Here is a 12,113-nt window from a genome sequence, read left to right as displayed (position 1 = left end):
CAGCTGTTTCAGGACTTTCCAGTTGTTTCAGGACTTTTAATTTTTTACTTCGGCAGCAAGTACGAGAGCTGGACACTTTAGGAATCCAATTCTAACCGGAAGAACGGTCTCTTAAAACTAAGGTAATGATTTGGAGAGGAAAAGAAAGGTAAAAAATGATGAGAACACATAGAATTCTTTGTAATTATATCATTTATTGCCATAGATTTACATTTTACAATGTTTTAATACGTATATGTCATGGCAGAAGTTGTTAACAAGGGTCAGCAGTGGCCAGCAGTGATTGGCAGAAGTCAGTTGTAATTGTTATACGTTGCCAGATGTATCAGATGTGATATGTCCGCTCATATATAGGAATAATAAAAATGAATTTATTTTTTTTCAATAATTCAAATATGATCAGGGGGCATAAAACGTGTATTTCCGTAAGAAAAATTTCACAAAATTTTGTTCATTATAGTATCTTGCTTATGTTCGTCTACATACATAAGTCGGAAAATAAAAAATTTCAGTTGTTCAAGTGCGAGAAGGCAAATGAGCCTTCCTCTCTCGACTCCCACGAGGCGGTCCGAAATTACTTCGGGCAGCTTCGGAGAATCGAGAAAGGGGGCATGCGTCAGTTTGCCTTTGTCGGCTCTCCGAAACTCCACGAGCTCACGTACGCGTGATCCGGCATAGTGTGAGTAGTGCACCCGGTGCTCAATCTGGCGCCACTGGCGAAGTGTCGCCTCTGGTTATTACTCTATGGTTCGCGTTCACGGTAGACGCTTAGTGACTCCATTTCCTTGAGCATTCCGTTGTGCCTCATTTTCTTGTGCTACGGTCAAGCTTGCTACTTTTCCAGTAAGTAATATCTTATTTTTATGTTCGAACTGGGTGAAATTATATGTTTGACGTTGTGAAACATTATCTCGTTCATTTTGGCACAATATGGAGGATAGTTTGTGCAACAGTAGACGTTTCTGAAATTTAATAGTTATATTGTACGGCGTCGTTTGGTATGTAAAACATTAATCAAAGAAATTACGATTGATTACCTCCTTTATTAAACATCGTATCTATATTTTTTATGCATGTAATATGTAATACGTACGTTACGTATTTTTTACATTTCTTACACCGAAACTCAACGGGTTAAATTACTGGAAAGACTTTTAACGTCTCATGTCGGAAATAGACGCCCTTTCATACTCCATTTATAAATTAAAAATGCACAGTGCTAAGACTTCGTGAGGTCATACAATGAGATAATACGTCTTTTAATACTACGTTTATACGATTAATATCATTTTTGGAAAATAAGATCCAGCCAATATTTTGTTATGCATTTAAAAAATCATGTATTTAATTTTTATAATTAACCGTAACATTATCAAATGTTTCATCATATTTCATTTTTTTTTAGATACAATGTCCTTCAATCGAGGAATAAAGCGAGATTCCTTCGGGAATAGAAACTTCAATAATCGTGGCGGTGGTGCTGGAGGTGGTGGAGGAGGAAGACTTAGTAACATGGGTGGAGGTGGTGGTGGCATGGGTGGTGGAATGGGAGGAGGAGGAGGTAACAGCTGTGGAAGTGGTGGAATGAATCCCTGGGAAGGTGGAATGATGCCTGGCAGAGGAATTTTACCAACACCGAATAATAATCTGTCTTTAGCGTCGCCTCAAGCACAGTTAGCAATTGCCAGTAATCTCCTTACAAATTTGCTTCGCAGCCAACAAGATGTACAGCCACAGGTAAAATATATTTTTCTTCCGTAAGGTAATGCGATTCGCGATCTTTAGCGTCTAAATAATAAAACATGTAATTGTGCGTTGCAAAGCAGGTACCGTCGCTGCTCAGTCTTGGCAATAATTTTTCCGGGTCAGGACCGAATTTTTCAAACCAGCAGAGCTTTCAGTCAGGGCGTTTTAACGATCGTCCTGTAAGGCACCCAATGAAGAACCAACGGCCTCAACCATACAACAAGGTACAAATATATAACGATATTCATTTGACTAATGGAAATTGTAAAAGGGCAATCTTTAGTCCACACATCTATTTTGCATCAACAACACCAGTCCTTAATCTGAAAATTTGAAATTCCTCTAATGTTCATTGATGAATTCATTAACGAGGCTTTCAGTCAATGGATGTGACGCTACACGGTTACGCTGCAAATTTACTAAGATGTAAGCAGTTCTTATTGCTGGACTAGTTTTGCCTCACATGATTTTCGTAGGAGCATTAATTACCGTCGCAATGCTATTTCATTAAAGAACACGGTAACAAGACGTGTATTGATTTCAGAATACAATTTCTCATTTTTAGTGGTGGAAGTTAATTGTGGTTTTGTGCAGTATATTTCAGCAAAGACACGGAGATATATTATCCCTCTGACTTGGTTCATTTATATTTCATCCAAGTCTTCTATTCGTCGTTACAGCCAAAATTGATAGAAGAACGTTAGTCAGAAATATTGATTGCAAGCTGCATTTTTTCACTGATTAACGTCTTCTTCTTGTTGATTATTTTTCATTGAGCTTTATTGAACTATGTTCAAAGGAAAGTATACGTGTTTTATAAATATCATGTTTTACGATCGACATGATCATTGCCTGTATAAAGGTGGATGATGCGATGATTTTATGGATCTTCAACTGTCTACTATTACTGTCCTTTCCCCCCTTCCACTAAAACGTGGAAATACAGACCTTCGGTGTTCATTAAAACACTGAATACGTCCTGCTTCCGAATCGACTAGAATATTTTCTCCCTTTAAAATCCCAGTGGTTGTTAAAACCAAGCTCGATTCGAGAAGAATCGCAATTATATCGGATACTTCTCATGATGGTTTGGTCATTTGACCTACATGACTAGATGGGCAATCGCGCCCGTGATGGCCCTGCTGGGCGACGTGGTCCATCTGCACAACAATCTCGTGCACCCCAGTCTGGCAGTCAGCGTATGAACGGAAACCAAACACAACATCGCAACGATAAATCTTCTAAACCAATTCCTGCCTCTAAACAAAATCAGACTGCCAAAAAGGAACAGCAGGACATTAAGACCTCTGATAATGAAAAAGCAGAAGCACCTGTTGCAAAAAGGTAAGCTCCTGGTGACTGTGAATAGTTCTTCAAACTTCAGTAAGTCTCATTCTGTCACCTATCTTTGTATGTACGGTGTTTCTTACGTATGTACAGTATAATTGCTATAGAATCAGCATTGTACCCTTTCTCTTTATCAGATTTTTAAAGAAACTACATACATATTTATATATATATACATATATCTATATAGTATGTTATATGTTCACTCCTCACTGTCGATGAAACTCACATTTCAAATTTAAGTTAGATTAGCTACAGTTTCATAAACACTATTGTTTCATGATCGTGTAAACTATGCCCTGTATACTCTTCTTTCAATACACATTATTCAATGTATTTGTTCATGACAATAGGTAAATTGAGTATTTGTTTGCCCGGTTGTTAGAAGTGTGAATTATCTTCACTCGATATAAATATCATGCCCAATTTCTTTCTAGATTGTAAACATTGAAAGTTTTGTGTACACGTACCTTTACTAAAAGATATCAAACAAATGTAATATTTAAAAGTCAACTTAAAGAAAGAAAAAAAAAAATATATGGTAAAGTTGATTGAGCTCTGTAGGTATAATAAAAATTACGTATTTGTTTCTATATTAGCGATGAAATTGAAGAGTCTGAAGATAAGAAGCGTGCATGGAAGGACGAGAAGAAGAAATACGAGAATGTTCAAGTTGTTGTTAAGTTAGATGAATCTGAGAAATCCCCGGACGATTCTGAATTAAAAACGGAAAAATCTGCCGACGAGGCAGGAAAGGATGCGAATACGTCCGGAAATGAGAAGGATTCAAAGATGACCGGCAAGAAATCCGAAGCCAGGCATGCTGAAAGTCGTTACGCGGAAGTCCCAATGAGCCACATGTTTTGTCATATTTGCAACAAACATATGTGGGATGGATATGTACGTTTTTATTTTCGGTCCATTATATAATTTACATTTGAACCGACTCTTGATTATAATATTCTCTATTTACTACAGTCCTTCGAGAATCATTTACGAGGACGAGCGCATCAATTGATGATGGAAAAGCTGGACGAATCGTACAAATTGAAAGTCGACCTGATGAGACACGACTTGAGAGTGGCGGAAGAGCAACGCGAGCTTAGTTTAACTAATTCGAAACGTCGTGGGAAAAAAGTGAGTATATAAATGTTCAATTGCCTGATGTCTTAACGAACACCTCGTACATGTTTTTATTGTCGATAGGTCTCCGTGGATCTCAATGTAAGAGAATACTGCACGATGTGCGATTTGAATTTCTATGGAACGTTATCAACGCACAGAAAGAGCGAGAAGCATCAGCAGTTGAAAACATTTTTACATCCAAGATGTTTTCCTTGCCTGAAAGAATTCCCATCGCGTATCGAATACGACGAACATTGCCTGACGCCTGCGCACATGAAGAAAGCTGTGCAATGCGAGGAGCAACGGAAAAATAAGAAGAAAGGTATGTAAAGAGTATCCCGTTTAAGGAAGTCCTCGAAGATTTATTTTTATATCGACTCGCAGAAAAACTTGCGAAAGGAGAAGCCGAAGTGCGCACCGTCGAAGATGAAGAGAAAGATGTTGGTCCTGATACCAAGAACGAAAAGGAAGAAGAAGCTGTTGTCGGAGAACAACAAGAATACATAACGGATATTACAGAAAACTTGGGCGAGAAGAAGTTCAAGGTACCATCCTATAAATACTGCAGACAGAATCAAATTTCTATAGGTAAGTGTAGTTGAAGAAAATTTACACCATTTTGAAGTATCTTTTCCAATCGAATCATTAGTAGTTCGTTCATTTGTATTGTTTCAGGGAAATCCTTGGTGAAAGAAGTTCAAGGATTTTATTGCGAAAAGTGCAGAAGATTCATGTTGTTGGCCGATGATATGAACGCTCATTTACGTAGTATCACTCACTACCGGAATTTCGTGCAAGAAGTGAAGTCTCTAACTTCCACCCCTGAGAGTGCTGAACAAAAGTCCACGGAAAAGACTGAGGTATAATTAATCACGAGCAAAATTTTAATTGCAATATAGCGTTAACAAATCAGCAATCTAATATGTCTTGTTCTCCGTAGGCAAGCGAAAGTTCTTCGGAAAATAATAAAGAGTACGAAGGAAATTGGAAGCGTCGCAAATTGACCCATTCCGAAGAAGAAGATAATAACGAAGAACCGAAAGAGGAGCAAGAAAATAGCAGTGAGAACGCAAACGCGCAGAAAAAACCCGACGGAGACGAGAAGTACGATCCGCTTGAAGCTGACGCGGAATCCGAGGAGGAGGAGCATCATGAAACTGAGAACAGCAGCGAACAGTCGTCCCTAAATACTTCCAATACTCAAGAGAAAAAGACACCGGTCGATAAAATGTGGGCTGACATCGACAACGACAATGATGCGGAAATAGGTAACTTGATCGACGACGGCGATGAGAAAGAGCCCGTCGAACAGGAGAAACCCGCACCGAAATTGGACAGAGAGCAAAGTCCGCAAATAAAACTAACCCGTGGCCGAGGTTTTGCTCGCGGTCGCGGCGGTACACCCCGAGCGCGAAGGGCCAGACGATAAAGTGATCTCTATTCCAAAATTGGGGTAAGCTTGGATACATTACGCAATTATACAATTTTGTACTATATAACAGTTAGACTTCACTAGTTTATCTTGTTTACTCGAGTCGTTTATGTTGAAGTAATCGGACTTTTTATTCACCGCGGCAGAATGTATGGCAAGTTGCTACGTCGTAAATAGGTTATATTTATGACTGACTTTTTACACGCATGAACTGAATGTACTAGAATCATTCGCATACCATTCGCGCGCAATGGTAAACGTGAGAATATTAATTATTTATTATCCAAGCTTATTCAACATCGAAGGTTTTAATTATTACTTATTATTTACAATGAACGTATACAGATTTGTAGTGTATACAGATTCTTGAACAGAACGATAGATTTAAAATTAAGGAAAACAAAAAAGATTAAGAAACTATACTCCCGTGTATCTTGTAACTATTCTGTATGAGGAAAATCCTATCAATATTCAAGTAACTGAGACACGTCAATGGTTTTTAAAGTAATCGTAACATGAAACTATTATAAGATTTATTATTCTTATTAGGCATTTGTTAAGAGATGATCCAAAAGTATCTTGCAATAAGAATTACAATATTAATACATATTTTATCCAGTTTATGCCTAGTTGTTATAAAAACACTTATAATCGAAGTTTCGTGGTAATAAATACAAGATACCGTAATGATTTATTTTCGTTATGATAAGATGATAGGATTTTATTGTAGGACGTATATCTTTTACGTGATAAATAATGTGTTGTAAAAATATTGATATAAACACTACCGAGTTATTTGACAATTGCCTTTATACTTTGTACGTCTATTCTATGAAGTACTTCAATTAACACGAATCAAATTTGGGTCTATTAAACAGCTACATCCGTCATGCAATGTATCTTAATAACACGTAATGCAATATTCATTGTCTTTATATTAATTTTTGTCCAAAGATCACGAAGGACAATGAATTGTTCGCTGGAACGGTCAAAAAATAAAAAAAATGACGTATTTTTAAAAATCTCATTCCAATATTGGATTCTCTGTATTATTATTGTAGGAAGTATCGAATAAATAATATACAGACTACAAATGGATCGTGTTTTTTACTACACCCTTTCGTAGTGAATATTTTACGATTAGATTATTGATTCGACGAGGTTAGAAAATTCCTAGAAATGTTATTTATATTGAAAATACATAACACATTGAAATACAAGTGTATTTAATTATTACAAAGTAATATTAATCCATAGAAAGACGAGTTGCTAAGAACTCGTCTACAGAATCTGTATCCCATTTATGTATGTCCAAAATGTCTTCAACTTTATTGTCTGCATCGTATAACTTAATTATCGGATCTAAATATCTAACATACTTTATTTGTAAGTTTTTGTATTTACTTGGCCTATCGCTCTTTATGAAAGCTGTAATAGTAAAAATTAATACATAGTATACACGGTGTACTTACTTTCGATCGATACGTATGTAATATACATATTTTGTTTTACCTTGGATCTGCGGATATGCTCCAAATTTACATGTGCAAACTTCAAGAACGGCGCGCGGATAACGTTTCGAACCAGATGTATCGTAATCATCGTCTTTCAAACAGCATCCTTTACAGCTATCCCTGCAATTGTTAATAAACACATTAAATACTCTTCGTTATCTAATAAATTAACATCGCATTACGTTGTTTGTATTTGTATATACTTGCTTTATTTCTGACAAAGCATATTTACTAAATTCCTCGCATGTGGAACAAAGTAAATTGGCTTTGTTAAAACCCAAGCTGCTACAATCATCGGCTGAAAATTCGGCTATTGCAATATTTACCTGAGAATACGTTATATATATTTTGAACACGATCACGCAAGTTCGATAGGTTATGTGACGATAACTTTGCTACTTACCGCTAAACTAAACGCAAATAAATGTACTGGTATCAGGAAATTCATTATAACTATATCATACGTATTAGACACATTAAATGCATTAAATTCTTTTCACATAAACCAAACACTCTATTTGCAAATACAATACAAACGTATGTTCGGAATAGTTGGGACACCGATTACCTAAAGGTGCACGTTCAATTGAGAAAATAGTTCGACACACGAAGAAGTTTTGGACGTGGTCATTTACAAAGGATCCGTGGATTTTGTGTCACCACTTCTGATATCATACTCATACGATATTAAAGTTCGAAAATCTGCTGGAATCCTGAATATGCTAATTGCTAAAATTCTTGGAAATGACGTCACACCTTAGAAACCGCCAAAACTTGAGCCACCTCTTCAGACATCTTGTTCCCCTGATACAAAGTTCAAAAATCGGACAAAACTTTTTGGATTTTCGACCGATTTCGAGCTTTGGCATCGGGAGAATATGATACTCGAAAAGGTGGCACAAGTTTTGGCGGTTTCCAAGAATTACAACTGTTTCAGTTTCAGTTTTTCTTCGTTGGATGCGTTGGTGCTTTATACTCAGCCATTCGCGACCATATTTTCCATTTTTACATTAGTCACATAATCTTTTTTACATTTTTCCTTATTCTATTTTCCTCCCAGCTGCTTTAGTGGTTCTCACTCAGCATGAGAAACTCTGCTTACTGACTCATCGACAGCCTTACAGTTTTCTGAGTGAGAACCACTGGCAGCTGTTCGCAGATTGCCGTTCTACAGGCGGAACTTTAAACGTTAATAACTTTTTAACGAGGCCTCCATCAGAAAATTGGTATTCTTGATTATCGTCTTATTTTGGCCTCCAGAATCTCCCATTAAAATTTTTCCTAAAGGTGCGAAGGTCTAGTGCCTACAAATCGTATATTTATAAACTTCAGAGTGTTGAAATGTCGATAGTTGACGTGTTTCACAAATATTTCGATACGTCCTCGATATCGATCAAATCATAAGAGCAAAACGATTAAAGTATGCGGAGACCCGGCGCAATAATCATTTGAACAGTTCCTTGTGAACATTAATTTTCAAAAAGTAATGTAGGAACTACCAACGAGTGATGTAACATAAAACAACGTGGAAGAACGCGTGTGATGGTGAAATTTTCAATTTATTCAGGTGTTTGGATTCTCACGATCCTGGTGATTATTTTTTCCGTCACCGGAATCAAAAACTATAACAATATAAGTACCATTGATCGTCAGTATTACGAGCAATTGGAAGCATTGCAAGACGTATATGTTTCCCTAAATGACGCACGCATATACGATTCATCGACGTTCAAAGAATTGAAAGAATCAGAAAGATTGCACAAACAGAAGTTAACAAATATTCCAGTCGATTTCGAGAATGCGTTGGTTCCAAATTCCTTTGTAAACGTAATAAACTATTACGTCGATGATAATTATGGTACCGAAGCAAGTTCGATTCTAACCTTCAACCACACATCGCATACAATTGTAAAGAAGAGTAAAGCATCGCAATTGGACCGTGTGAATTATCTATGGAAACGAAGAACTTTGTGTGCCGTTTCCGACAACGAACAGCATAATTTGGAAACCCTGTTTCACGATGATGTTTCCACCGACGCCGGTGAAAAGGAAAACGTAAAGAAGAAAACGTTATTGAACTACGACGAACCACTTTTCATGAACAATATTGACGATTCCGATGCTTTGAAAACACATATACGAGTAAAAAGAAGCAAATTAATATCAAAACACGATTCGTCGTTCGCGAACGAACAAGAATATTTGAAAGATTTGGCTAACTCCTTCCCTCGTAATTCCTATGAATCGATCGATGAAAACTCTTACGACGACGACGTCTCATTCGACACGAAACGAGAGATCAAGTCCCAGGGACTCTTAGCGAACGACGAACCCATTAAATCCATCGAATTAAGTAATCCGGAAGCAGAAGACGAGAACGACGAATCGAAAAATCTCGACTTTAATCCGTTCATGATCCGTTTACCCCCTAACACCGACGAATCAGCCAGAAATGTTATCGTTGGTAAGAGAAAATCGTTTCCCTCCGAAATAGCTATCGACCCGCCATCTGACGCTATTAAGGCGAACAAGGTTTCGGTTACAAACCGACAATCGCAAGACTTAAACGTGGAAGATCCTCTGCTAGCGGTAGAATTGGTTAGAAAGAAACGAAACGATTACGCGAAAGCTCAAAATAAAAGGAATTTACGAGAGAAAGCTTCGTTGCATCGTCCTGACTCGTTTTTGTCGCGTATCGATCAAAAAACTTCAGCAGACACGAATGTCAGATCGGAGAAGACATCGAACGAAAAGAAACGATCGATGCTGGATCCGAAAAAAGCTGCGAGGGATTTGAACGTTGAAAGTAAGGGCAGAGAGCCTTCGAAATTGGCTATCGCTGATTTGAAGGCGGCCCTGCTGCGATTTAAGAGGACCGCGAAGAACAGTCGTCGCGAGAAACGTTTTAAGGATAGGAAGAAAAAGAAGGGCAACGATTCGTCGAAAAACGCGCGTTCGAAAAATACGGATCGGTCAAGATCGATACGCGAAAGGAAAGACAGTGAATCGAAACGCAGGGGTAAATCAAACGTAGGAATTGCTAATGTAGTGTCTAAGAAAACTATTGACAACAATTTTCGCCGTAGATACGCAAAATCGAAAGAATCGAACGTAAGAGCCGATTACGACGATGATCGTTCACCGATACGCGCGAGATTGACAAATGGCGACGGGAATAAAATCAACGGTGATAATTCTGAATTCTTATTGGCCGCGGATAGAGGAAACGGCGCCAACGACGTCATGGCGGAATCGGACGAAATCACGGATGACCAAAGGGCCGATACGGCGGAAGACGAAAAGTCAATTGCATCGACGGTGGACAGGTCGAAGCTACGCACAAAGAGAGACGAAAATACGGAAGCGAATCACGGTTTCCTGAACGGGGAAGACGAATTGAGATACTACGAGGATATTCGAGAGCCGGAGCGAGAAACTGTCGGATGCGGCGGTCGCGAGAAAAGTCCGCGTTCGCGAGGCAAGGAGCAAGGCACAAGGACGGTACGATCGATCGAAGAGGTGAAAGAACTGGTGAAGAAGTTGGTCACGAAAGTAGGTAAAATCGACGTGTATTCCTAAGGCGAGTATTCGCATTTGTTCCACTAACAACGAATTTCCTTCAAGGTGAATGAGCTTGACAGTTATTTAAACGTCGACGAGGCCAAAAGGAACGAGAGAGGAGGGAAGAGAATCGTGACGCGCGCGATCGATGATTTATGCTCGAACGTTACCACCGCTTGCGACGGTTTCAAGGAACCGCGTAAAATCGTTCAGACATGCGTCCCGTCTGCTGCGAAAACTGTGGTCGAGAGAAAGGCGGACGTGGGTAAACGTTTTAACGCGGGAAAAGAAAGTTCACCGAGGAGACGGTCGACGTACGAACGTGGCGCCGGAACGCCATCGAATGCGACCGAAACGCCTCGCGGAGAGAGTCAAAAGCAGCAAAGCAAATGGGGCAGGTGGACGGACTGGAGCAGCTGCAGCGTCACCTGCGGGAAGGGTCGGCAGATCAGATGGCGGTATTGCTTGAACGATTGCAGCACCGCCGAGACCGAAATGGAGGAGAAGGCCTGCCAATTGCCCGCTTGTCCGCCTGGAAAATTCCTCGGTATATTTTAAGCTCCTACTGACAATACGATTCGTTCGAAAACGTCTCTCACGCCGCAAACCTAACCGCACTAACGACGAAGTGGACGTTCTCATCTTTCCCGCCAAAACGTGAGTAACTTTTTCTGAGAAATATACAAACGCAACGTACCAAACTGCAATCCGTTACACCGTAATACAAATTTCGAGTTGTTCTCGAGGAATGTAAATTCGAAAATAATGTATTTAATAGTTTGAATACGTTTTACTATGTTCTATTGAAATGCCCATACCCTATGCTTTAAGAGAATCCACGGTAAACTAACCTTAAACACGTTCATCTACATTTATTTTAGCGTACTTCTACATTGTAATTTTGTATGCCCATATATAGAAGATTTATATTATGCGTTTTATATAAAACAATAAGTATTATTAAATAAAGAATTAGAAATATGGTTCTATATAAATTTGGAGTAATGTTTAGTGGATCAAGGCCTAAAATCGGGAACACTTTATTCTTTGACTTACTTTTTCCGTTAACGTCTTGTACACCTTGTATCAGCATCGTGTAATTTTCGGCCCCTGTAATTACAAAAAAAAAAGTTTTCGAACGATTAATATTCTTCGACTTTAAATTTGCAATTATCGTTCACCTGTTCGATTCGACCAGTTTCTCTCGTACGACTTGAATTTTATGCGTTTCAAGGTGCATATTTCGATACTTAAATCAAATATCCAAAAGAAAAATTTTCGATATATTCGACTCTATTACTAGTCATGCAACGGTGTGGAGGGAAAAAGTGTTGGGAGCTTTCACCAATCGATTCTTTCTTTGTTTCAACACTGTAGACTGGAATTTT

General features: G+C 38.5%; 3 protein-coding genes across 4 annotated transcripts; 2 read left to right on the top strand and 1 right to left on the bottom strand.

The window, feature by feature from the left end:
- The first annotated feature begins 755 nt into the window (after positions 1-755).
- Positions 756-6,157, top strand: LOC122395482 (zinc finger protein on ecdysone puffs). 2 transcript variants are annotated; one of them, XM_043393104.1, is made up of 10 exons: positions 756-843; positions 1,406-1,737; positions 1,824-1,970; positions 2,861-3,090; positions 3,693-3,993; positions 4,072-4,230; positions 4,300-4,540; positions 4,603-4,806; positions 4,894-5,078; positions 5,159-6,157. In XM_043393104.1, exons 2-10 carry the CDS (start codon positions 1,411-1,413, stop codon positions 5,645-5,647), a joined length of 2,283 nt encoding a protein of 760 aa, XP_043249039.1. In that variant the 5' UTR covers positions 756-843; positions 1,406-1,410; the 3' UTR covers positions 5,648-6,157. The 2 variants fall into 2 exon arrangements, with proteins under 2 accessions (XP_043249039.1, XP_043249040.1); XM_043393105.1 differs by having other exon boundaries at positions 758-843; positions 1,827-1,970; positions 5,159-6,148.
- A 626-nt stretch (positions 6,158-6,783) lies between these two features.
- LOC122395484 (selenoprotein F) lies at positions 6,784-7,882 on the bottom strand. The gene is made up of 4 exons (XM_043393106.1): positions 7,568-7,882; positions 7,372-7,490; positions 7,163-7,284; positions 6,784-7,078 (listed from the first exon to the last, which is right to left on the bottom strand). The coding sequence occupies exons 1-4, from the start codon at positions 7,610-7,612 to the stop codon at positions 6,897-6,899; spliced, it is 468 nt and encodes a 155-aa protein (XP_043249041.1). The 5' UTR covers positions 7,613-7,882; the 3' UTR covers positions 6,784-6,896.
- Positions 7,883-8,706: 824 nt separating this feature from the next.
- LOC122395282 lies at positions 8,707-11,428 on the top strand. The gene is made up of 2 exons (XM_043392726.1): positions 8,707-10,716; positions 10,789-11,428. The coding sequence occupies exons 1-2, from the start codon at positions 8,707-8,709 to the stop codon at positions 11,281-11,283; spliced, it is 2,505 nt and encodes an 834-aa protein (XP_043248661.1). The 3' UTR covers positions 11,284-11,428.
- The last annotated feature ends 685 nt before the right edge of the window (positions 11,429-12,113 follow it).

This window comes from Colletes gigas, unplaced genomic scaffold, assembly GCF_013123115.1.
Source record: "Colletes gigas isolate AHSC1104 unplaced genomic scaffold, ASM1312311v1 Colletes_gigas_Sc00005, whole genome shotgun sequence".
Classification (NCBI taxonomy): domain Eukaryota; kingdom Metazoa; phylum Arthropoda; class Insecta; order Hymenoptera; family Colletidae; genus Colletes; species Colletes gigas.
Note: the sequence above shows the minus strand (reverse complement) of the source record. Positions and strands in the feature narration are given on the sequence as shown.

What these genes read in the sequence shown, in the direction of transcription:
- LOC122395282 (XM_043392726.1), top strand. Translation starts at nt 8,707, where the DNA reads ATGGTGAAATTTTCAATTTATTCAGGTGTTTGGATTCTCACGATCCTG. An exon ending in TGAAGAAGTTGGTCACGAAA is followed by an intron (nt 10,717 to 10,788) that starts GTAGGTAAAATC and finishes ATTTCCTTCAAG; the next exon opens with GTGAATGAGCTTGACAGTTA.
- LOC122395484 (XM_043393106.1), bottom strand. Translation starts at nt 7,612, where the DNA reads ATGAATTTCCTGATACCAGTACATTTATTTGCGTTTAGTTTAGCG. An exon ending in TATTTGCGTTTAGTTTAGCG is followed by an intron (nt 7,491 to 7,567) that starts GTAAGTAGCAAA and finishes ACGTATTCTCAG; the next exon opens with GTAAATATTGCAATAGCCGA. An exon ending in TATGCTTTGTCAGAAATAAA is followed by an intron (nt 7,285 to 7,371) that starts GCAAGTATATAC and finishes TAACAATTGCAG; the next exon opens with GGATAGCTGTAAAGGATGCT.
- LOC122395482 (XM_043393104.1), top strand. Translation starts at nt 1,411, where the DNA reads ATGTCCTTCAATCGAGGAATAAAGCGAGATTCCTTCGGGAATAGAAAC. An exon ending in AACAAGATGTACAGCCACAG is followed by an intron (nt 1,738 to 1,823) that starts GTAAAATATATT and finishes TGCGTTGCAAAG; the next exon opens with CAGGTACCGTCGCTGCTCAG. An exon ending in GAAGCACCTGTTGCAAAAAG is followed by an intron (nt 3,091 to 3,692) that starts GTAAGCTCCTGG and finishes TTTCTATATTAG; the next exon opens with CGATGAAATTGAAGAGTCTG.